The 24,065-nt window shown below is 41.4% G+C and overlaps 4 protein-coding genes across 9 annotated transcripts; 2 read left to right on the top strand and 2 right to left on the bottom strand.

Annotated features, from left to right (window-relative positions):
* The first annotated feature begins 7,088 nt into the window (after nt 1–7,088).
* LOC26515339 (general odorant-binding protein 57c) lies at nt 7,089–7,731 on the top strand. Its single transcript, XM_014908635.3, has 2 exons — nt 7,089–7,247; nt 7,305–7,731. Exons 1-2 carry the CDS (start codon nt 7,194–7,196, stop codon nt 7,686–7,688), a joined length of 438 nt encoding a protein of 145 aa, XP_014764121.1. The 5' UTR covers nt 7,089–7,193; the 3' UTR covers nt 7,689–7,731.
* Nucleotides 7,732–7,741: 10 nt separating this feature from the next.
* LOC6495119 (general odorant-binding protein 57b) lies at nt 7,742–15,261 on the top strand. 5 transcript variants are annotated; one of them, XM_044715873.1, is made up of 4 exons: nt 7,742–7,850; nt 7,915–8,467; nt 8,522–9,187; nt 15,138–15,261. In XM_044715873.1, the coding sequence occupies exons 2-3, from the start codon at nt 8,318–8,320 to the stop codon at nt 8,996–8,998; spliced, it is 627 nt and encodes a 208-aa protein (XP_044571808.1). In that variant the 5' UTR covers nt 7,742–7,850; nt 7,915–8,317; the 3' UTR covers nt 8,999–9,187; nt 15,138–15,261. The 5 variants fall into 5 exon arrangements, with proteins under 5 accessions (XP_044571808.1, XP_032307237.1, XP_014763163.1 ...); XM_032451346.2 differs by lacking the exon at nt 15,138–15,261 and adding an exon at nt 11,612–12,325; XM_014907677.3 differs by lacking the exon at nt 15,138–15,261 and having other exon boundaries at nt 8,522–9,230.
* Nucleotides 14,408–16,477, bottom strand: LOC6502554 (serine protease grass-like). The gene is made up of 4 exons (XM_044715872.1): nt 15,514–16,477; nt 15,237–15,456; nt 15,104–15,182; nt 14,408–15,044 (listed from the first exon to the last, which is right to left on the bottom strand). Exons 1-4 carry the CDS (start codon nt 15,739–15,741, stop codon nt 14,426–14,428), a joined length of 1,146 nt encoding a protein of 381 aa, XP_044571807.1. The 5' UTR covers nt 15,742–16,477; the 3' UTR covers nt 14,408–14,425.
* Nucleotides 16,478–16,602: 125 nt separating this feature from the next.
* LOC6495516 (protein transport protein Sec61 subunit gamma) lies at nt 16,603–17,155 on the bottom strand. Of its 2 annotated transcripts, none has more exons than XM_014907859.3 (2): nt 16,981–17,155; nt 16,603–16,919 (listed from the first exon to the last, which is right to left on the bottom strand). In XM_014907859.3, the coding sequence occupies exons 1-2, from the start codon at nt 17,031–17,033 to the stop codon at nt 16,658–16,660; spliced, it is 315 nt and encodes a 104-aa protein (XP_014763345.1). In that variant the 5' UTR covers nt 17,034–17,155; the 3' UTR covers nt 16,603–16,657. The 2 variants fall into 2 exon arrangements, with proteins under 2 accessions (XP_014763345.1, XP_001959014.1); XM_001958978.4 differs by having other exon boundaries at nt 16,603–16,922; nt 16,981–17,120.
* Nucleotides 17,156–24,065: the final 6,910 nt, after the last annotated feature.

Here is a 24,065-nt window from a genome sequence, read left to right as displayed (position 1 = left end):
AAATTGTAGAGATCCTGAATCCTGAATGCAGACCGGTGAGACCGACAGAAGGACAGACGGCGGGGAGGCCAAAGACCGAAGCACATCAATCACAAAAGAATTATGTTGGGGTAAACAAAAACATTTGTCATGAAGCGGCAGACACGAGAATGGGAGCATCGTATGGAGCTGCAGAGACAAGAGCTTCAAGTGTCAACGGATTGAGGACATTAGCTGGAATATCCAGAGATGCCAGAGTTGTCAGCCCAGGCTGTTGGTCAAAAGTTTCTGGAATCTGCTGGCACACACAAAAAAAACATGCCACATAAATCTGGTCAACTGAAAAAGGTGAATATGTGTGAGATTGGGTAACTGGGTGTCTGGATGGTTGGGTGGCTTAGAGGTTGAGGAGAAACCTTTTGAGTAATTGCCCACATTTAAAATTCTTTTCACACACTTTTCATGCCAAAGGCAAGGAACTCTATTTCTCGCCCCTGGGCAAGAGGTTCAACTCAAGAGTCCTTGTACCGACTCCTGGGGTCAACACTCGCCCCATCGTCCATCATCAAGTATTTATGCATAATTTCACAAAGTGCATACGCCGAGTTTTCATTGTATTCTCTAGCTTATTGTGGGGCACACATACCCCACCACAAAATATAGAAGCCTTGAACAGCTTGCCACTTCAAAGATACTGTCTAAATACTTGCCTGGTAGTTATTAAATTTTATGCATCCACAGCAAGTAATTTGAACACTTGCCAGACCAACTCGTCTTGACTAAAAATTTGCATATAAATGAGTTTGGCCCAAAGGCAACGTATCGAAACTAAATATTTTCCATGTGCATCAGCAACAGCATCAGCATCAGGTTATTTTTACAACTTTTGCAACAATGCACACATGTACACAAATATTGTGCCAGCTTCGAGTGGACACGGGGCGTAGTCACAGCTCGGGGGCGGCCAAAAAATCCTTTTGATGCAATTCCATTATGCGAATCCATCTTGCTCTTGCCTTTTGCCTCTTAAAGCATTAAACTGCAATCGCCCCGCAGCACAAAAGACAAAAGCCCAACCAACACAAAAATATTTTATATAAAAGCAAAAATGAATAAATGTTTACAAGCCAAACGGAGGGCTAAGTGAAGACAAATTGTTTTTACCAATTTACTGTGTTGCTCCTTTCTGGGATTTTTCCCTAATATTCCCACACAAATTACGAACACAATTTGTAGGACTTAGGTTCCAGATGTTGTTCCAAAGACGAAATAACAAAATTATTAAGAATGCACACACAGTTTGCCGGACGGCTTGCGGCTTGCCTGCATTCAAAATTGGCCCAGGATCTTCGGCATGGACTGCGAAAGTGACCAATTTTATTTGAAAACACACACTACTACACATACACATATCATGTGGCATGCACCAGTTTGCAGGAAGACTAGTATGGCTGGTAAGTGAACTGTTCCAATGACCTTTCGACATGAACAAGTCAAGTGAGTCGGGGCAGCCAGCCAGAAAGCAACGAAAAGTGGCATGGCAAAAAAACAATGCAATGGGTTACAAAAATAAATATATCTAACACTTTTTGTATACTCTATGCGTCATTTAAAAGCTCAAAAATATGTTGCAAATATAAATATTTTTATAGCCTATTTTTAATTTTTATGGCAAACTATGCCTTCTTAAAAATTTTCCACAAGTCTCCCTTAAAAGTAGAGCTGTTTAGATATTAATATTTAACAAATATTACAAGATACACTTTCCATCTTAGTATCATTTAATTTTTCATACTTTTCTAATTAATTATGACATTTGCAAAATTAATTGAAATTTCAAAACTCTCGCCTCTCTGATCTGTAAAACGTCAGTCTTCAGCATAAACGGCGACCTTTGCCTGCCACCAGACAAGCATGGGCGCAGACCAGGGGGGTTCTTTGGAGAAAGAAAAAAGGGGGCCTTAATGGAGGACTGGGTGGCTTCTCTATTCATTTGGCCCGGCGACTGGGCGCTTGGCGTTGATTTCCGTTTGCAGCATGTAAGAGTGCAACTTGAGCCAGCACTTGCTCTCAAGTGAGTGTGTGTGTGTGTGTATGTGCCACACTGTATATGGGTGTGTGTGTTTGCGAAGAACTAAACTGTTGCCATGTGACAAGTGGCAGCTTGACGACAACAACCAAAACAACAAGAACTAAAGCAACAGCAACAGAAACATCAACGACATCAACGTCAGCATCAATGACGCTCAGTGCGCACTTTGCAGCAAACATAACAAAACAAAACGGGGCAGCAACATGCCAACATGGCAACATGCACCTGCAACTGCTGCACCATCAAGGAGAAAAAAGTAAAAAAAAAAAAATAAAAGACGAGGGGACCATGAGAAGGGCTTGACTCACTGTTGTTGTTTCAAGTTAAAAACTACAGAAAGCGCACTCAAAAATTTCCACAAAAAGGCTGCCTGAACTCAGCCACCCATTTTAGCACTCAAGTAATGAGTCGCCGTCTAGTGCACTCTTGTTATTCTTTTTCAAACCATCCAGGGGCTTATATATAAAATATTTAGGGGGGACATTCCAATAAATTAATAAAGGAAGTCCCCCAAATGGGTTTTGAATAATTACAAGCACTTGACATTTCATATAGTCCAGCCCTGCAAGGCATATTATATTATTTTTTTTTTTCGCCTCTGTCCTGTACTTACCAAGCAGACAATTGCACTCAAAGAGGTTAACCGTTTGAATTTAATACATAATACAAGCAGTTACCTGTGAGAATGTTTATTGAACCCGTCAACGCCGTGAAGTCAAAGTTGAAGCCGAGAGGGCAGGGCACAAAAGCCAAGAAAGAGAATCATTTAACACGAAAATCGGATTATGAAGCTCATACGGACAAAGTCAATATACTCCTATATATACCCATATATATATAATATCAGGGGCGAAGAAAACGTATATACATATATATAAGCAGTCTTAGCTTCGGTTTTTGGTGAATTGTAAATGCAACAACAATTGAAAATCATTGGAAACCTTTCAAATGTCATACAAAAGAAATTGATTTCATTTTTCCTTTTCTCGAGTTTTATATTTTTTCTCACTGGTTGTTATGTTTGCAGCTCCAGTTGCCATGCGATTTGATTTAAATTTGAAGAACTTGTCGGAAGAAAAGGCATAATGTCCTTTTGGTCGGGATGCACTTGTCAAAGGATTCCCAATAAAATATTCATTACAAAAATAAGTCTTTAAGAAGCTAAAAGCGAACAAATATAAACATTTAATTGACTGCCTTGAAGTATAAAAGAAACCTCACACTGCCCATAAATCCTATATTCGTATAAGCCAAGTTAAGACTAATCAGAACCTCCATGCCCCCTAAAAAAATTTCCGGACACACCTTTTGACCCCTCGAATAGTTTGGGGGCAACTTCCAGCACATTAACCTTCAGAACGGGCTTAACTAATTCTCTTTCGGCTCGGCAATTCAATTAGCAGTAAGTCCTGGGAAACAAGCACACAAACGACATAAAAAAAGGGACATCTTAATCGAATTTTATGTCGGGCAGCCCAAAAAAAATGTCTGGAGTGAGGACAGTTAATAGTTCTGGCTTTGGCCTAACAAAAGGCTTACCTCAAGCCAGATAGCCAACCAGCGAGCCGTGGGCGGATTTATCCATTCTATTTTGTAATTTTTAATTTCACAACTAATGCGATTATTCACGGCTGACGGACCAGGCTGGTAATAAAAATGGCCAGTGTGTAAGCCACGTTTAACACTCGGTTTATTTTTAGTTAACGTAAAGCTTTCTCCCTCTGTCTCTCTTTTACCACTACGTCGTTATTTTCCTCCCAGTCCTGCAAATACAAAACTACCAGAACTATTCGCACACGAGCTCACACTAAGCCCCAAAACTTTAAGCCTTCCAGTTAGTGGCCAAAAAGAAAAAGACCTCATTTTTATTTCAACACTTTTGGCACCAATTTTTGAAAAGGATTTGGATGTAAGGGTTTTCTAACTGGAACATATAATATTTTGGTTTTTAATTGCATACATATAAAAATACATACAAAATAATTATTCCCAAGAAGAATGTTTCTCAAATTTCCTGGGCCAAATGTGGCTCCAAATGCTCAAATTTCCAAAATGTGGAAAGTCCATGGGGAGCTCAATATGACCCACCGCGATGGCCATACCTCAGCCAATTTCCATCCGATCCTTGATCGGAATACCTTAATCGATTTGTAGACCGATTCTTCATCATACTGCATCAAAACCTGAGAAAAAAATATTTTTTCGATTTTTTCTCAAATTTTCTGGATTATCCCCTTCAAAATGTGGAAAGTGCATGGGGAGCTCAATATGACCCACTGCGATGGCCATACCTCAGCCAATTTCCATCGGATCCTTGATCGGAATACCTTAATCGATTTGTAGACCGATTCTCCATCATACTGCATCAAAACCTGAGAACATAATATTTTTTCGATTTTTCTCAAATATCCTGGGCTATCCCCTTCAAAATGTGGAAAGTGCATGGGGAGATCAATATGACCCACTGCGATGTCCATACCTCAGCCAATTTCCATCCGATCCTTGATCGGAATACCTTAAACGATTTGTAGATCGATTTTCCATTATTCTGCATCAAAACCTGAAAAGAAATCAAAATCTCGAAACAATATATTTCTAAATTAGTTGAAATCACGAGAGCCGTAAGTACTTTCAAGGGTGGCATAGATTTTCCTTTCGCTTCTTGAGTTCTTCGTTCTGATCTGTGAGCCACGCCAAGTCGTATTCTTTTGATGAAATTAAAGCTTTCCAGCGTGCCTTTGTACAGTTATGAGCGCTTAAAGTCGTTTATTCCACGCTTAACATTTAATTAAAAATTTTGTAATTACCAACTGGGAAGTGGGTTTGCCTTGCTCTGCTCCGCTTTCTATTTGGTTTTGCCTTCAGCCAAAGATGCAGTTGCCATACTGGCATCTTCCTATTCTGGCACCACCCACTTGCCACTTACCACTTGCCGGTTTCCAAGAATGTAAGCCGCCCATTTTGCCTCCTATCGCTCTCGTCCTGACGGTTTTGTTTGTCTTTGGCGAGGAGTTTCACACCCCAGTGGCTAGGACGTAGCAGTTATTGCCATGAACTTGGCAGGAGACTGCATCCTTATCCTTGCCTTCCATTTGATACTAATTGATAAATGTAAGCTCCTTGGAGGTCCTATTGTCCCCAAAATGAAGCTGCAACCTGGTCATTCTAGTTATGCAGTAGCCAGGATTTCGGCCATTAATTTGTTTCATTGTCTCATGGGGAAGCTCCCTTTCAGAGAGTCCAAGGACCCCCTGGCAGGAGCCAAGGTAAATCCCTTTGATCCCCCGACTGACATACGCATATTTCGCATTTTTCGAGACATTCTACACGTGCCAACAATGTAGGGGAGTGTCTGTATTTTTGTATTTTCATTTTTTTGTGGGGTGTCGCCTGTGGCATCAAAGTGCATGCAAAATACGTGACATGCATATTGAAGTCACTCACTATTTATTTTTATTACGCAAAGCAGCAAAAAACTTTTACACATATTTTCCCTCCTTGATCTTATGGAAACTTTTCCCCCAAAAGGTGGCAAAGGCAACAGCTGGAAAAGGGATGAGTTCTTCTAGAAGAAACTTCGCCCCTGACATATTTAATAAATGGTAGTAGCTGTCAGAGGATAGTGAGAGTCTCTCCTCTCCTTTTTCTAACCTTCATTGAAGCTTGACTAAGCAAAATTTATTTTACAAGCTTTTCTCCGATGGCCATTATATTTCCTGAAATTTGAACTGCACAACGTAATTCAAAACTCAATTTCCCAGAATTTCTCTTCCCTCATTTGGCAAATTGGTAATGTTAATTGTAATAGTGGAGGAACTCAAAAATCTAAAATCATAAATTACGAAAACACAACATTTATTTCAATATAAGTTTCAATTTCGCAAAATATTTTATTTCGATTCAATTGTCTGTGGGGTATAGTTTGAAGACCAGCCAGTTTATATGCAAAACAAATTAGAGAATTTTCAATTCGTAAATAATGCAACCGACTAAATGAGCGTAAAACATTTTGATATGTGATTTTCATGGGCCTAATTAAGCGTTGGAGTGCATCCCCCTCCAAAAACATAATCAAATTTTCCCCAAAATTGTACAAGGGAGAAAAAACATGGAAATGTGCGGAAAATTTTCCGTTAAACATCAAAAATTGATGGGCTGAGAAATGGCATCGCAATTATGCAGCTGAACTTGACAGGACGGAATAGGACAGGACAGGGAAGGACTGGACTGAACACGACAGGCCGGGTCGGCCGAAAGGACACAGTTTAGCACCTAGCCATGGCCATAAAAATTTGTAATTTCCACAACACATATTTCCTTTTTGGCAACCGGCCAAAGTATGCAGAAAGGAAAAAGCGTGGCAAAAAAAAATGTATCCAGCCCGTAAATAACCAAAGTAAACAACGCGACAAGCGGTTGGCATAGGAAAAAAATATATAAAATAAAAAAAAGGAGAGGAAAAAAATAACAAAGTCCCTACCGCAAAAGCCAAAAACTCACTGCGAATGTGAATATTCTTGGAATTTTCATTTGTTGTCTGGAGTTGCATGGGGTCGGTGCATACAGTTAGAAATTCCATTCCCCAAACCAGGCTAAAAGCCTTGTCCTGAACTAGCCTCCACTCTCCCCCGTCCTGTCAGCGCAATTTGTCGCTTTCGTGTTGCTTCTGCCGCTGCAGTTGTCGCTTCATTTTTGCAGCAATAGTGTTGCAAAATATGTTGACAGGAAATGTTATGTGAATTTCACTGCGTACTTCTGCGCCTCTAGTCGTTTCCCCAGATCTTAGTGTTTTGGCCTTACAAATGTGCCTAAAACAAACCAACGAGTTTCATTGTTTTATTTTAATTAAATCAATCATTGCAACCGATTTCGTTACAGTTCCGACTGGCGAATAGCTTTAGGAAGCCAATTAAATGCACGAGAGATCGTACATCCAATTGAATGTAATTACAAACCCATCTAAACAAAGATAAGGTGCCAGCTAATAAATTACCCGGCAATCCAGTTACTATATAATTCAGAATGACTTTGAGTTGGCGAACAGTTTACTAGTGGGAGTTTACGGAAAGGCGTCATTCATGTCCATTTTTATATTGAAAAAGATTCTAAGAGTTGTACCAAAATGCTAAAGTTTCTAGCTATATTTATAACGTGTACGCTGGTGGTTTTATGCCAGGTAAGCTAAATAATCGTTCTATGCCTTTTAAAGGTCTAATATGCGTCCTATTCTTAGGGTCACCCCGCTCCAGTGGACTATGATAATTTAATAACTGGATGCCTAACCACGAACAACATTAGCCTGGTCGAGTTTGCGGAAAAAATTAATAGATCTTCCTCTGAAGAAGACGATGACGAGCCCGTCGAGAGAAAATACAAGTGCTTCTTCCATTGTGTGGCCGAGAGGGGAGACATTCTAGACTCCGGGGGTTACTTGGACGTGGAGAAACTGGATGAAATCGAATCCTTGGACGATCATAAGAGGGAGGCTCTCTATAGTTGCAAAAAACAACACGACGACGAGGAGGATGGGTGTGAATACGCTTATAAAATGGTCGTTTGCTTGGAAGAACTTTTGCCCCTAGATGACGAAGAGGAAATAACTACCATAGCTAATTAAAATCAAATACAGAATCAAGCCAGAACTGGTTAAGCAAGTTGAATTAAATTGTTGTTAAATGTGGGAAAGCTCCAGCAGCCGTTTAGTTGCTTCCAGACAATGCATATTAACAGACCTATCGGTGTTGCTGTTTTGATCTTCTCGTTGATCAACGTGGCCCAGGTGATAATAGTCTTTATAGTGTTTTAGTTGTGGAATACATTCTTATTAAACAATTTTTAAACAGAGTCTAGCCATTCCGAAGAATGGTGTCTGGGTGGATGAGTGTCTGGCCTCCAATAACATAACTCAGGCAGACCTGAAGATAATGGTTCAGAAGAACAGCTCTGAAAATATGGAGGATAGTGTGCTGGGAAACCACAAATGTTTCTACCATTGCCTGGCCGAAAAGGAAAATATTTTGGACTCCAAAGGCTATATGGATGTGGAAAAGATTAATAAAGTTGATCACCTGACGGATAAAAATCGCCAGGCTCTACTATTTTGCAAACAAACTCACGACGGGAAGCTGGAAAAGTGTGAATACATATTCAAGATGATCGTTTGCCTGACGGAACGTATAGAACCAAATTATATAGGAAGAGAGACAGAGAAAAGTATCGAAACAACAACTAAAAAATAAATGAGTAATGCAAAACTGGTTAAACAACTATTCAGTATATAATTTGATTATAAAGTGGGAAATTATTTTCAAACCGTTTAGTTTGTTTTCTACGATGAAGACTAATAGTGTTGGGGTGTTGGCGGCTCTGATCTTGGCTTTGATCAGTTTGGTTGAGGTGATTGAAAAGATTTGTATATAGTAATCTTAAAGAAAAATGTATTTTTTATAGTCCCGTCATCCTTTTGACTTTTTTGACGAAAGCTTCGAAGATTTTGACGAGTGCCTAAGAACAAATAATATTTCAGACGAAGAATACTTAAACTTTGAGAGTTTTGAAAACCTAAAAAATGTCTTCAACGAAAATGTCGATCTTAAGTTTAAATGTAATATTAAGTGTCAATTGGAAAAACAGCCCAAGAAATGGCTCGATAATGAGGGCAAAATGGATCTGCAATTAATGAATGCCACTGAAGAAGCTTCTGTTTCAATTCTAAAATGCATGGAAAGTGCTCCGGAAGAATCCTGTGCTTATGCCTTTAAATTAATCCTTTGTGCCGCGCTAGCCAATCATCCGATTGATAATTTCGAAGATATAGAGACCGCAGAACTGGCCCTAGGATGGGATGAGGTGGAACTGCAACAAAAAGATGACGAAGAGGATGGATATGATGTTATCGATTATGAAAGCACCACCGTGTCATCGTAGCCAATAAATTTTAATTATCGATGCAACTAAAAAAAAACACATCGAAATACAGTAATTAATAAGCTCGGTGCATTTGTGGGCTGATTTGCATAATTAAATGAAATTGCAAGAGGCGAACCGCCGGGGCGCTTGAATCAAATCAAACTGATTCGCCTGGAATCGAATTAATTGCATTGGCCGACCCAGCAGGTAAACACATTCCAAATATAAATTGTATGTACTATGTGTGTAACTATATGGCGTAATTAATTTACTCAATATCAGGTATGCGAGGCCCCATAAGTCCCAAAGTCCAGAATGCATTTCTCATGGGTGCCTACGATTTCTGGGCGTATGGGTTGGTGTTCTCTGTTGTTGTTGTTGTTTTCCCATGCAGGAAAAAACATTTTCCCCTTACAATGCGATTCCGTTACAGTTTTCCATTGCCTGTGTGTGTGTGTATGTAAGAGTGTTTGTTGGCGTGCAACTTTTTGTCGCTTTCCTTTGTGCCGCCAGCAGGCGAATGCAACGGAAGTTGTCATGTTGCATTGTTGCAGCTGCTGTTGATGCCACTGCCATTGTTATTTGCGTGGGGCAGGGTAGGATAGAGGGATATGAAGAAAAGCTTGCAACGCCCACTCACTTGACTGGCTCGCTCTGCCACCTCGCCCGTCGCCTCTCCTTCGGCTTTCGATTGTCAGCTCAACTTTACGCGCTTGCCGTGGGGCGTGGCACATTAGTGGCAACAGCGCGGCAAAAAAACGAAAAAAAGTGAAAAAATAAAGCAAGAAAAACCGACAAAAAAATAAAGGGGAATACATGATTGTCAACACGCACACTCCCACACCGGCAGCGACAACACGGCGTATGAGTAATATGTCTGGCTGCCTCGCCAGCAGCGGTGCCTGCACCATGTCAGCATGCAAAACAACAATGGGGCGGAAGTGCATTGTAAACGTGGCATGCACCACTTGCCCTACCGCTCTCCTAGTCCAAAAAACGACAGCCCCAGCCTCCATGCCAACGCCTCTGACTTGAGTGGAGGGTGTGCAATTATAATTTTGTAAATCGACGGAAGTTCGGATAAACATAAGAAGAACGTTTTTCGTCCAAAATGAGAACATGTTTACCTTCAGGGCAATAAACTGATGGCAAAACACGTTAAATAATGAAAACAATAAACTTTTAAGGAATAAAGATAAAGCCATGATAATGCCAGATTATAATATTCATTTGTATATATTTTATTTCAAAATAATTCCTAAATTTTGATCAGCTTTTGCATTTATATTGTAGTATGCCCTAAAAACTTACAAGTTTGGTTTATTTTTTCCCATAAAAAGTAATTGTAGTTTCCATTTTATATCTTGCCCTTCCTATCACCAGCATTTGTTGCTTAAAGTTGCCACTCGAAGCTCCTGGGCAAAAAGCAATCTAATCACATACATTCCAAACCCCTAGCTCCGAACTCCGAACCCCTGACCTCTTACCGCCTGGCACACATGCCTGAAATTAAATTCAACGAGCAAACTTACACTGTGCCGCATACTTCAGCAACTGCCAATAATGTGCTTGACGTGAAGCTCGAAAGAAAAAATACGTAGAGAAGAGAGCGAGGAAAAGCTGAGCAGGAGAAGCGTGGAAAACTTCTACTTCGTATTCCCCATGTCCTCGCAACTGTTTCTGTTGCTTCGAGTGCGCTTATCAAAAGACACACAAGGCACTGACATGCATCCCGAAAAGAAAAACCAAAACCAAACTGGGAAGGCGGCGAAGCGAAGCGCGTAAGTTTTTCAGTTTTTCTGCTGCGCTTTTACTTTGGGGAAAAGCGGAAAAAAGGAACTCTTCTTTCTGCTCTGCTCTGCTCCTCTCCAAGTTCTGCATATGACTGCAGGCACGTCTCGGCATCCCAGTAAGTGCTGCAGCCACGTGAGTGTCCTGGGTTTGTCTGTGTAGGTGTGCGTGAGTATAAGTTGATTTATGCCACTTTGTGTGTGTGTGAGTGTGTGTGGGTATCTACATGAGTGTGTTGCATAAATGATTTATGGCCAACTCTCGCGACAGTTTCGTTTCGCTTTCGTTTGCAGAGAGTGCAACAAAGGACGAAGCCAGAGTGGAAACTGTCGCATAATAAATAATTATAATTGTATTTTTCTTTCCTTCGCCTTGGCTCTTTGTCTTTTGCCGCCTAGGTGCCATGCCTCACCGTACCGTGCAGTGCCGTGCAGTTCCTGCCACATATTAATATACTTTATAAATATTTGAGTTGAGAGTGCGAGGTGACAGTAAATGGAAGTGCGGGTAATTGAAACCGCCGCATCTGCTTGCCACCTTGTGTGTCGAAATCGGACAAATGATTGCTCTCCCAGGATAATGGGTCAACTATTTGTCCTACCATGCAAACACACACATGTATACCATTTTGTCCTCTTTTTTTTTTTGTCACAATTGTTTCGGTTTGGGGTCAAACAACAAAATCAACAAAAAAAACAACGGCTCTGTACATCCGGCAACTTCAAAGTTTGAGCTTCCTGCTTAGCCACCCAAAAATCTTCACTTCCTTACTTGGCCTTTATTTTTTGTTCGGTTTTTGTTTATTTATTTCTTTTGTCCTTTTTTGGTTTGTCATGAAAGCGAAATGCGCTCACAGGAAACGGGAAGTGCGCCTCATGCAACATTTATGGAAAATCCACACTCCACACTCCCTATACGTCCAAGGACTCTGAAGCTGGAAAAAAGGAAGAAAAAAACTAACAATAGAACAGAACAGAAACAAAAAATATACACCAGAGAAGTTGACGCGTAAAAATTGTCACAAAGTGTAAATAGAAAATGAAATTGAAATGCCTCACAGAGATTTAATTAAATTTCTGGCTGGCCTGGTCGGCCGATCCAAACAAAAACAGGACACAACATATACAAATAGCATGCCATGTGTATGTGGGTCTGTATGTAAACTTTTGTTAGTCGGCAATAAATATTTGAAAAATCTTCGCACATAAATAATTTCGTTTAAATTGCATACATGATTTGGCAGTAGGCGAATCAGTAAATATTCCACAGAACAATCTCTTTGGAATATACATCCCTCGATGATTTCTCGATGTTGGCCATCAACAAACAGCCAAAAACTTTCAGTTCTGTGGCCAATTGAAATTCGTATTTTTCAGCAATGGGAAAAGAGTCCTTTATATTTTACTTATTGCTCCAATGTAGTTTTGTTTATTGGCAGGATTCGATATATTTGAAATATTTCATTTAAGAAACAAATTGAAAACGAAAGTCATCCAATTTATGAAAATTTAATTGATAAAGAAAGTGCTATTGTGGCCCAATTGATACATTTTATTGGAAAGTTTTAATTTTACTTTTTTAAATTCTAAACTTAAATATGCCTTTTGAATGGAGACCCATAAATTGATGAATCTCTTCCTGTGGATTTAATATGCGAACGTTCAGGACATGGGCACGGAATATTTAATAAAAACCAATAAACGTTAAAAGCCTTTCCAGTGAGCCATGGCCAGGAACCCACCTGCCCAAAACCACTATACTCGACCAAAGGCTGTGTCCCCAGCTCTTGGCCGCCTGGTCGTGCGCCCGATTAAATGCATTTAAATGTGTTTTCGTCATAATTATGCATATGCAAACATGACTCGACCAGGGGCCACTCCACACTGCTCTATATGTATGCGTATACAAACCTGTAGCCCCACCCTGGACCATGGACCACCATGGGCAGACCCCTTTTGGCATATGGCATGTCGTGGGTTTTCCGGCAGCTTAAGTGCTTTAATGGCTTTAATTATGTTGCATGCAATTATTGTCCATGTCCCGGCAAGAATGATCTTCATCATCGGCTTAATAATGATGCCGATGCCAATGCCGATGCATACGGAAGCTTCTGGCCACGACCAAATGCAGCAAAAATTATATAATTAATAAATGAAAAGCAAAATGGATAAAACTTCACACGCCACGCACCCTCCACGGAGTGTCCGGAGAATGAGTCGCGGAAAGCAGATGCTGCTGCGTTTTGCTTTTGAGCATAAAATTCAATCGCTAAATTATGCAAATAGTCCGCAACTGCGACAATCGGTTGCTGGCGCGCGTTACGTATACGCAATGTTGGACGGATGAGGCCTATATGTCTGGTTCTGTATGTGTTCGTGTGTGTGTGCGCATTCCCAAAGAGGTTGCCGAGTTCATCGATTACGATTTTACTGCAATTCCGCTACGGTTGCCGGGTTTTTTGGCGCAGATGCAAAAAAAAAGGACAAAAATCACACAAACTCTGACAGCAGGAGGCGGAAGAAGAATACCAGAAGCGTTCGCCACAGAAACAACGAATTCACGACTCGCGGTATTGGTTTTCTTTTGGCTAAAAAAAAATATTTCCCACTTAGCCGTCACTTTTTGGGTCGCAGAGCAATTTTTATTTCGCCGACGTGACAAACGCAATCAGCTTCAGTCTTACACATGACTGTTTGGTGAAAATTGTTATTTTTTTGGTCTTATGGCCAACCTCTTATAGAGGTTCAGTTTTTCCACCTTGTCTAGCCTGATTCGTTTGTCGCTCATTAGCTTTTCCATTCATCCGAATCCTAATTTGCACCCTGCCATCTTAAAAGCAACCAAACCAAAAAAAAAATCCCTTCATTTTTGGACATCCTTTGGCGCCAGAAACTACCACTTTTGGGAGTCCTGGCTTTTCGGCTGCTTGCCATTTTGGCCACAGGAGTCGCACACTGAGTTAATTAAAGTTGTACATGGTAGGCGCAATCAGGAGAAGAACAAAAAACACATGTAACCATGTCCTTGTATGTGTTACTATAGTATGGTGTTAGTGTGTATGGGTGTGTGTGTGTGTGTGAGAAAAGGCCAAAACAAATTGCCAAAGTCAGAGAAGCAACGTTTTACTTTTTTGTTGTGGCTGAGAGCAAATGGCAATTTATAAAATCCTTTGAAGTGTCGAAAATCAGTAATTGTAGTCAAAGTGCAAATTGATTGCCAATCTCTTTCTAGCACACATCCACTTACCTCTCTCCCTTTCTCTTTCTCATTCTCCTTCTCTTTCTCATGCCCCTCTCTGTCTCTCGTTTTCCCTTTTGGCCGCCTGGCTTGTGCCGAAAAATCAGTGTGGCAGACATGTTTTATTGAGTGTAATTTGTAGTTGCAAATTAATGGCCGCACTTCACTTTTAATTAAAATGCATCAAGAAGAGAACTAGGAGCAGCCAGCCAGGCGTATACGTGATATATTAAGTACCATGTTGAATGCTCTATTTCGATTTATTTTGTATTCCTATTATTGTTATGCCCTTGCAGAGCGCATTAAAATTTTGGTCAAAAGTGAGAAAAACCGAGAAGGTGTCATCTCCTTAATCAGGATCAACTCCTGTATAAGTCAATGTACACATGTCCCATATTCCACGGAAACTAGTCTCTCTTATTCTTTTGTTACAATGGTTTTGGTTATCCAAGCCATAAGTTCAGCCACATTAGTATAAAACGCATACGGCTGTTGGCCACATTTCCCTATTCCGTAGCTAACGATTCCCACCTGGACGATGCGCTGTGTGCCTTTGTATGAGGTCGCTAAGGCCAGTGGTCCTCCAGAGTCACCCGCGCAGCTATCGCTTTCATCGGCGCTGACGCAGATTTGTTTGTTATTGTATTGTATTGTGTTATTGTATATGTTCTGCTTGTCGCATTGGTTAAGTTGAAGCTGTTGCAAGAATGCCTTTTTGGGGACGTTTGCAAAATCATTTTGTTCTGTTGAGCCCCATCCGACTACCTCCATCGATTCGGTGGTCGATTGAATCTCCAATTGGAGGTCTATTAAGAGCGGCAGGCATATGGGTCGAATCCATTTGGTGAATTGGACTGGTTCTTTCAGCGGGATCAGTGCAATGTCGTTTAATAAAGTATCAGGGTCAAATTCCTCATGGACGATCGGCGCTTCAACTGGAACGTCCAGCGGTTCATCCAGACATTTTTTTTTATTGCCAAATAACCAACAGTCTGGGTTCCGGCTAAGGTCATGTTCTCCCAAACGGACTGATACCCTAGAATAAAAAGTAATCTGATTTTTAGCTCTGTTTTGTTTTATGAGTCGATTACTTACAGTTTTATATTTTCTTTTATTTTCTTTTTTCCAGTTTTTCCATTTTCTTTAACACAGTGCGCAGCCGTCATAACAAATTCTGTAAAAAAAAAATAAGTAATCTGGAAAAATTTCAATGTGCTGTATAACTTACTCGAAGTAATCAGAGTGCCGCCACATCGGAACCGTGACCTAAAATTTATGTCGGGCTGTATGTCGTACTCGAGTAAGGCCATCCATGGCCTCGATCCCGGTCTAATTTCGTTACCATTATGAACCCTAAAATCAAGGAATTTACCGCATATATGATCATTTATCTCCAGCAAGTTTATTCCTTCTGAATTAAGAGGTTCTTCACAGCAAAAGGTTTTTCCCTATGGCGACTTTAATTTAGACTTTGATTCTTAAAGTGTATCTGTCGTTTTACTTACCTTAACGCATATGATAACTGATTCTTTCAGATTTATCTCCTTGTAGGTTAGGGGAATCTTTTTTATAATTTTTTCTACAATAGGTTTAAGAGCCGGACAATCGAAAGGAGGCTTACATCTACCTACTTTGTTGTCATGGGTCTTGCAGACTTTGAAAGCCACAGGACCAATCCATTGCACACTCAAAATGAAGCATATCGCCAGAATCGAAAATCTCGAACCCAACATTCTTCCACAAAGCTGGAGTACCGACTATGCGATCCCCAAAGCCAACGCTTGTCCAAATACTTCCACTGATTTTTAAGAATGCGATGATAGGAAAAAGTTCAAAAAGTTATCAGATGATTCCCATAAATTATTCATAGCGTTGATGATACGAAAGTTTAGGTCTTATGTGATTTGAAAATAGCCTATTAAAGTAACTTTTAAATTTCTTAATAAACAGAACAAATTTGAATTGAAATTATATAATTCGATTTAATAATAAAATCTCCATAAGCCTATCTAAATCCGATAGTTTCAATATATTATATATCTTATAACATAAACTGCCACTTAACTGCAAGAGTAAAAATTTATATTTAACAAATGGGGAGTCTGGAAATATATTCTGCCCTTTTATTTTCTTAAAACTTCACGACTTGGATCACGATTGCCGGCGGGGACACTCCCCATGCAATGATGTCTCTGACGCCTGTTGCACAAACTGTTAAAATGCAACTGCCTCGAAGTTTTGAATAAATTTTCGCCTTTCGCCGGCGGCAACAGCGGGAACAACAAGGCGCCCCGAAGACTCTACAAGGACATTCAGGCATCATCAATTTTGGTTTGCGAGACTCATCAATAAAACATAACAGCGGCAAATGGAGACACATGTGACATTGCGCATGCAACCGATGGATACTGATGCGGCAAGGACCTGAGGTCCTCTCCCCTGGCTATTGTTGCAACTTCGCTGATAAAAGCCACGTCAACTGATTGGTCAACAAGTTTCTTCTAGTTGAATAAAATGGAAAAGACCACAGGGATGGATGAATGAGAATACTTACCGATTCCTTGCCAAGAGGGTGAACTTTTAAACAAACACAATTCTCAGAGAAGAACAGTCTCTAATGGCAGCTTTATTTACATTCAGATTACTGTCTCAACCCATTATTATATTGGTAATTGGTATATGCATCAGTTTAACCAAAAACCCAATTGTACCCATAATGAAGAATCCCACGGCGATGGCCATGCAGGTGCGTCTAAATTCCTGACGATTCGGCTTAGTGCAGCGCTTCATAAATCGCATAGAGTCCTTAAAGAAACCGGAGGAAGGAATTATAAAGGACATTTGATCCTTTAGTTGACGGCCAAAGCCAGCTAGGCTCTTGCACTTTAGATCTGGCAATATTTTGCACAATCTCCTTAGCATATTTATTCCCTTTTTAATATTCTGATAAGCTATCATATCCATCTACTCACCGATTGGCACCCTTGTTCTTCGTTTTACGACGACGCGATAGCACTTGCTCCATATTATAGATTTTCAAAATTACGAAATTGATTTCTATGGTTTTGGTTGGGAGCAGGAAAACTTATTTGTATTTCATACACTAGAGGGGCAGAACGAATTCCACAAGCCTGTTGAGATCGACAAGAAATTCGTTCCTAATAATTGTGCCAGCTGTTGCAGTGAACAACATTACTGCCGCCGGCATTTAGCCACACACATGCAAAGTGTGGCAACTTGAAATGGAAAATACTGACCGGCTTACACACATAATCAAACTTTACGCAAACTGTTTGCCAGCCGAGCACAGTCTACGGCACACACCAGGACGAACATTTTCTACTAGTTTTCCCCACTCTCCTGGATGTTTCACAATTTCAAGAGAAAGACATGAAAATGGTAAGAGATAGGGGAGGATAGGGGGATGGGATTGGGACTTAAATGCTGCAATTTGTTTCACTGCCGAATCGTTGCTGTCTTCACTTGAAGCTTAACTAAATGCACAGGGAGTCAGTCCGAAAATTCTCCACAGCACTAAGTCTAAGCCAAAAATTGCCCCCCTCTTTGGGATGCCATCTCTTTCCCTCACTCACCATCTATCTCTATCCATCTTGGTGCGTGGAGAGGTGGCTGGTGTTGCTACGATTTGACAGCCTTGGCTTCGGAGATCCCCAGGACAATTCGCTGCAAAATTGGTAGACAAAACTGTGCCACAACGGGCTCTGGCAATGCTCCTCTTGTTCCCATCCACGTTTATGTATGCATACACTTCGAGAAAGTGTTGGTAATATTAATAATATACTCGAAATAGCAATTAAATAATAATCAGACATACATGTAAATAATATAAATATTTTATATGTTTTTAAGACATCCCTTTAATGACTTCTTCAAGTGTAATCATAGGGATATGAATGTGCCAGTGCCAGTGCCAGGGACTGTGTGCGCCTGTGCTTGTGGATATTTATGATGGTGTGCGTGCTTGCCGTTTCAGGCATTGCCATTGAGATTGAAAAATGTTAAAAAATTGCTTTTAAATGCCGCAAAATACAATTTATTATTCAACAGAGGCAAACGCCAAACACTGAGCACAATGTGCGTCCAGGGAGTGGGTGGCTTTCGGGTGATTTTCGGGTATTGCTCAGAGTATCAGGGGTGGTGGTGGTGTTGGTGTTGTAAGCATGGCCAGTGTGCGTAGGAAAGCTGAGCAGTCCCGAATGCTGCCTGGGTTGTAAATTTAAATAAAGCCCACTCACACACACACATAAGGCGATTGTTACTGCAGTTGTTTTGTTTATTACGCATACGCACTGTACGCCAGCCATTGAAGTTGGTCATGAAGCGCAACGAGCCCTTCGGACTTACGGGTCCTCTCTTTGGCCTGGCTTTTCCTGGCCGCTGCTTTGTCGCTTTAAACGGCCTTTACTTTAAATGGAAATGAAACTACTATTCGGGTAGTTTCAAATTAAAAAATATTTTCTACCCCCCACACTCCATCGAAATCAAAGACAATTTCTACGCAAATTCGTCTCATTTTATTTCCAATCCAAGAGCAGTTAACACACTTTTGTGTCAGACTAATTGTGGATCAGAGCGGCATCTTGGTTGCTAACTTTTTATATATTTTTTTATTTTTTGTTTGCGGTGGCACTTGAACAATTTTCCATGTGCTCGAAAAACTTTGGCAATAAAATTTGTTTCAAATTGCTTTCGAAAGCTGCTTAAATAAGGGCTGAGGAGGGACGCTCCACATCCGGTGGCTGGCATCTCTTTCACTCGGCCACTATCTCGCTCTCACTCACTTTTTTAGTCGTTTCGAGGGAAAGTTGTCAGCAGCGGGTGAAACAAAGTGACCAAAGTGCACCCAGAGGGCCAAAATAAATATCAAATATATTGAGAGGGCGAGGCAGGGCAGTCGCGCAAAAGTTAATTACATTGTGTTAACCGGGGGGGCCCGGGCCAAGGCCTAATTTTGTAATTCTCTTTCTGAATCATTTAACCATGAAATTGCCTGCCTGCCGCCTGCCGCCTGCCTTCCTGCCTGGCCACGCCCACTATGCCCCACTGCCCCCCAACTTCTCTCATCGCTGAAAGGACTAACCAAATGATAACCCACAACGCATTTGCTCCTCATGGTTGTCAGTCCAAATGTGCAAAATTAGCCTTTCAACTGGCAGTGCCACGCCTCTTTATCATTGCCATAAGCCCCCACTGCCCTGCACTCCCTACCTCCTACCACTCCCCACTCCCCCGAAATCCATTTCAATTGGCCCGAGGGAAACCAGCATGTTGACAGCTGGCACACAATTTATAATGAAAAGTTTCCACTCGTACACTCTGGATGCGGGGCACACCTATTCCGATATTTTCATTATTTGTGTTTATGTTGTAATTTCGAACTAAATTTCTATAAAGCCATTAATGCAATTAGTTGATCCTAGAGATACAATAGAGAGAGACAGACAGAGCCGGAGTAAGTGAGATAGATGGAGTGTGAAATGAAGCAAGGGTTGGCGGCATGCAAATGGAGATTCTGGGGAAAGGTTACTTTGTGGAGCTGCCTGATTAATTTCCAGTGTCTTTTGATGTATAAGCTGATTTGGCCCTCAAAAGGCTTTGGGCGAAAATCTGTGGCCAAATGGCATGAGCAAGGAAATTAATTAAATTTCAACAACTCTTAATCAAACTGTGAAACCCAAAAAAGGCTGAAGTTTTTTGCCCCAACTTCATACAAATTGCTGCGAGCTTAAATGGAAATTGTATGAACTTTCATACAAGATATCAATTATATTCCGTTAATTGTACATATATTTTTTGGTGCGGTGTAGTTGCTCTATTTAAACTATCTTGTATCTGGACACAGAATACACCCAAATCGATACCCAAATCGAAAACCGTCCACAGAAAGATACCAATGTAGAGATATAAAACCTGCGCCATGATTGCCAAAAACGAGACAGCCACAGCCATTACCAATTTTTGTGCTTAACGCTTCAGTGAGCAAATCACTGAGACAGACAGACGAACAGAGTAGATCGACATGGCCAGGACATGTAGATATATATGGAAAGAGAGAGATTCCCCATCCAGAGATCCCGATACACTGGAGGAACAGTCATACTTTCAGTTCCTGTTGCCGTTGCAGGCACCCACCCGCCGCCTGCCCCGTCCCACTTATTCCATCAGCATGTCATCATGGCAAATCAGAGGACATGCAACATTGCATAAAGATTTGTCACAGCTCAGGCCCCAAAAAGAAAGAAAGAAAAAATCGACAAAAATAAAGACTAAATCGCAGGCAACACAACAACCCGATGGAAAACTTTTCCAAGTCCAGGATGTTTGGGGAGTGGAGTCCAAATCGCATTTTCGCATGTTCAAATACGACAAACTGCAGGCAGCTATGTAGATGGTAAAAGGAGCAAGGCACAGCAAGGATACCGAAGCAGCGGATGCGGATGGGGATGCGGATGCGGATACGGATGCGAATGTCAAATCCTGAGCAACTTGCTGCAAATTCAATTTCGTCTAGCTCGATTGCATTGCGGCACATTGCCTGGCATCTCCAGTTTGAAATTCAACTCCTGCTCCGGGTCCTTCTACTACATTTTCCCCTGCTCCTGCTAGTAGTACGGACTCCAGGCTCCAAGCTTCAAGCTCCAAGCTCTGTGGCTCTCCGGCCACAACTCCGAATTCAACTCCATTCCATTCCCGAAGAGGAGAAAACAGCGCTCATCGATTCGCATTGCATTTCAATATATAAATATTTATACACAAGCGAATTTGTGCACAGCTGAGCGCTGCCATGTCGTGCGACACTGAAAAAATATAAGGCAAAATAAATACAAAATTTTTAAAGTATTTGTAATAAGAAACTATCCACCTTAAACGGTAGTACTTTGTTTTTCTTAACTCTCCATCTTTAAACAACTTCTTCTTAACTCCAAACTCCTATTTCTCCCAGTGTCGATTCTACAGAAAATGAAGATATATTGAAACCGTAGCCAAAGCTGATTCTTCTTTCGCGAATCCCGGCAAGAGTAATGGTCATGTCCTGGCGATGTAGTTGCATCTGCTGCTCAACTTTGCTGCCGCGAATCGTTTAGTTTCGAATTTGCCTTTTTTCGCCGACTCCCGGACGCAGGATTCCCCTCTCCCGGGAGGGATTGCCTAATTCCTTTTTATTACAAGGTCTGGCCCGACATTTGATGGCTGCCTTTCGGTGAATAAATCATGGCTAAGCCCTTATGACATATGCTAAAATTTAATTCCCCACCAGTAGCAGCACCACCACAGCGATTGGGCATCCTTTTCCATCCTCAAGCGGTTTTTTGTTTAGCCAACGCGTGACAAAATGATTAAACGGTTAGCCGTGCTACAGGATTTGGGCCCTCAAATAACCAACCCAACCCAGAGCCAGAATCTGATGCCGAAAACCCCACAAAAACTCTGGTGTTGGGCATTGTTCGGGCCATGACAGTGCAAAATTGCTGATGATGTTAACGACGCGATTAGATGAGTGGATATTTTCCCGGCAATATGTGGGCGCTACAACCTGTGGCAGTCGCTCAAAAAACTTGGCAACAGTGAGTGCTGCTCCTGCCACTCAGTGGCTGGCGTATGAGAAGTTTTACCGAAATTTGAATATTTAATCGGTATAATTTGTGCCCGATCTTTGGGCCATTAGCTAGAGTTGGCTGAAAAGTCAGAGGAAAGTCGTGGCTTTGGAAAAGAAAAATGTGGCAAAATTTTCAACTTTGATCAATCTCATGCACCTTTGGTTTAAGGATTATTAATTCCAAGCAGGCTCCTCCCGCCCCAGAGAGTTGCTTTCAATTAAGTTGGCCATTTAACCCGCCAAAGCCAAAGCCGACCCGTCCTCCATTTCAGCCACATGTGCACTACACTGAAGTGCAATTTGTGGTGCACTTAACCATTTCATATGCTAATTATGAGCCATAAATTTGCAGCCTGGTCATAAATAGTTGGGCTTGCCAGGATTTTATGGTCGTAGTCGTAAAAAAACAAGGGCCACGTGATCCACGAGACACACAGGACACCTAAGATGGGAAGACCTACAGCCTGGTAGCCTGGTAGTCTGGCTGGCTGCTTATTGGTTAAGTTTTTCCAGGTGTTCTGCCATCCGTTGGTATCCAGCCAGCAGACCAAAAACTATATAGACAGACAATTTCCTTATGAAATGAAAATAAACATGACATTTCTAGGTTTATGTACTTTTGCAGCTGTGTCTTTGACTTGCCTCCGGCTTCTGGTATCTTCGGGTTTTCGTGGCGGCTCCTTCAGTTTCAGCCACTGCTTCTGTTTAGGCCCAAAGCACCCAAAGCAGGCCCATTGCCACCCACAACTCTGCTAACATGGCTATGACTGCTATAAAATGTCATCTTTTATTATGGCAAAGGCTCAACTGGCGCAGACTGCGCCTAGACTAAGGCACAATCCGAATCTGAAATTTTCTTCATCCTGCTGCCGCCTTCGCCCCCCAGCTATCCTTTCTGGCAATAGTGGCAAACAATGCCACGCCCCTCGCCTCCCCGCTTTTATATCCAGTTTACACGCTTCGCTACACATTTACCCGCAGACAGAGACAGATACAGCTGGAGATAGAGAGAGAGAGAGAGACATTGCCAGCCAAGTCTCATGCTGTGAGTTTCATTTCCGGTGCGACATTTTGTTACAAAACTTTATTTTCAATTTGTGCACATATTACACACAGCGCTTGCCACGCCCTCCAATACACCCTCCAATCCGTTGGCCCACTTATCTGGCTTTTGTTTTTATTTTTAGTGAAATTGTTCTATTTTTGCCATGGCAATTGCTTCAGATCCGCAAAGCTGCAAGTGTCCTTCGTGTCCGAGTCCGTGCCGGTGTCCAAAGGTCCGTATCCATGTCCGTGTCTACTTATCATCTTCTGCTGCTTCAGCTTGGTTTTCGTCCTCTGCCTGGCCTCGTCCTGACTCGTCCTCATGGCTGGCTGTTGATTATTATTACAGGCATTATGACCGGATTTCATTGGGCTTGGCCTGGTGGGGTAATATAGAGAATGTCCATGTCGGTGCCAGCTGCTCGTAATGAAATTAGTTTGTCACTCTTCACGAATCTCCAGGATTCGTTTGCCACATCCTCGCCACTGTTCTTAAGTTCATTTTGGTGGAGTTTATGCTGGGGGACCCTGGAGTTTGGAAAGAGTATCGCCAAAATCATCTGATTAAAAAGTAAGATTGTCATTGTTAAGGTCAAGTGTGATTTCATTAATTAGAAGAATTAAAAATAAGTTAAACTATTTCTTAAATAATTACAGAAAGTACTAGTCCCTCAAAGAATCTTCTTTCCATTCCAAAAATGACCAACAAAGCAGCTTATACAACATTCGGGTCTATTTAGACAAATGGGTCTGCTTCCTAGACCCTAAAAATTGGTTGGTTACTAAGCCGATTTACCTGAGCAGCTGAAATTAATTAATATTCCATCACCCACATCAAAACACCCAAATAAACCAATTTGTGCCAGGAATCGAAAAAAATGGATAATTAAAAATTAGGCAAGATGGAGCCTCCAATAAGTTGGTCGGGAAAGTTTCAAGAGCGTGTCATCAGCCCAACTGGACGACGATGAGCTCACGTAATCAATCAACTTTGATTACGTCCAGAAGACATAGGCATATGACCCTCATAAGAAGACCAATCCGACCTTTTTTGGTTTTGTTTTTTGTGGGGGGCCTGGGAGATTATGGGCTCCACCCGGCTGGCAATATTTTTTCGACGCCCAACAAAGACAAAAATCAATATGTCTTGATGCCTGATAAGAGTGAAATAAATTGTATGGCTCGCAAAGTGAAAGTGTCAAATGACCAGGATTCGAGTGGAGCAAATGAAAAGTGAAGATGTATGATGAGCCCCCAAAATAGTGATCAATCCGGCATTTGACCCCCAAAACTTTTCCCATCAAAACGCCCACTTGACTCGACTTGTTCTTTAAGTTTTTTTCTCCCAGTGTGTTGGCGCTGGGCGCGACTTTAATGCGGAAAAATAAATACGCT

Source organism: Drosophila ananassae, chromosome 3L, assembly GCF_017639315.1.
Source record: "Drosophila ananassae strain 14024-0371.13 chromosome 3L, ASM1763931v2, whole genome shotgun sequence".
Lineage (NCBI taxonomy): Eukaryota > Metazoa > Arthropoda > Insecta > Diptera > Drosophilidae > Drosophila > Drosophila ananassae.
The sequence above is the reverse complement of the archived record's forward strand: the minus strand, read 5'-3'. Positions and strand labels throughout refer to the sequence as shown.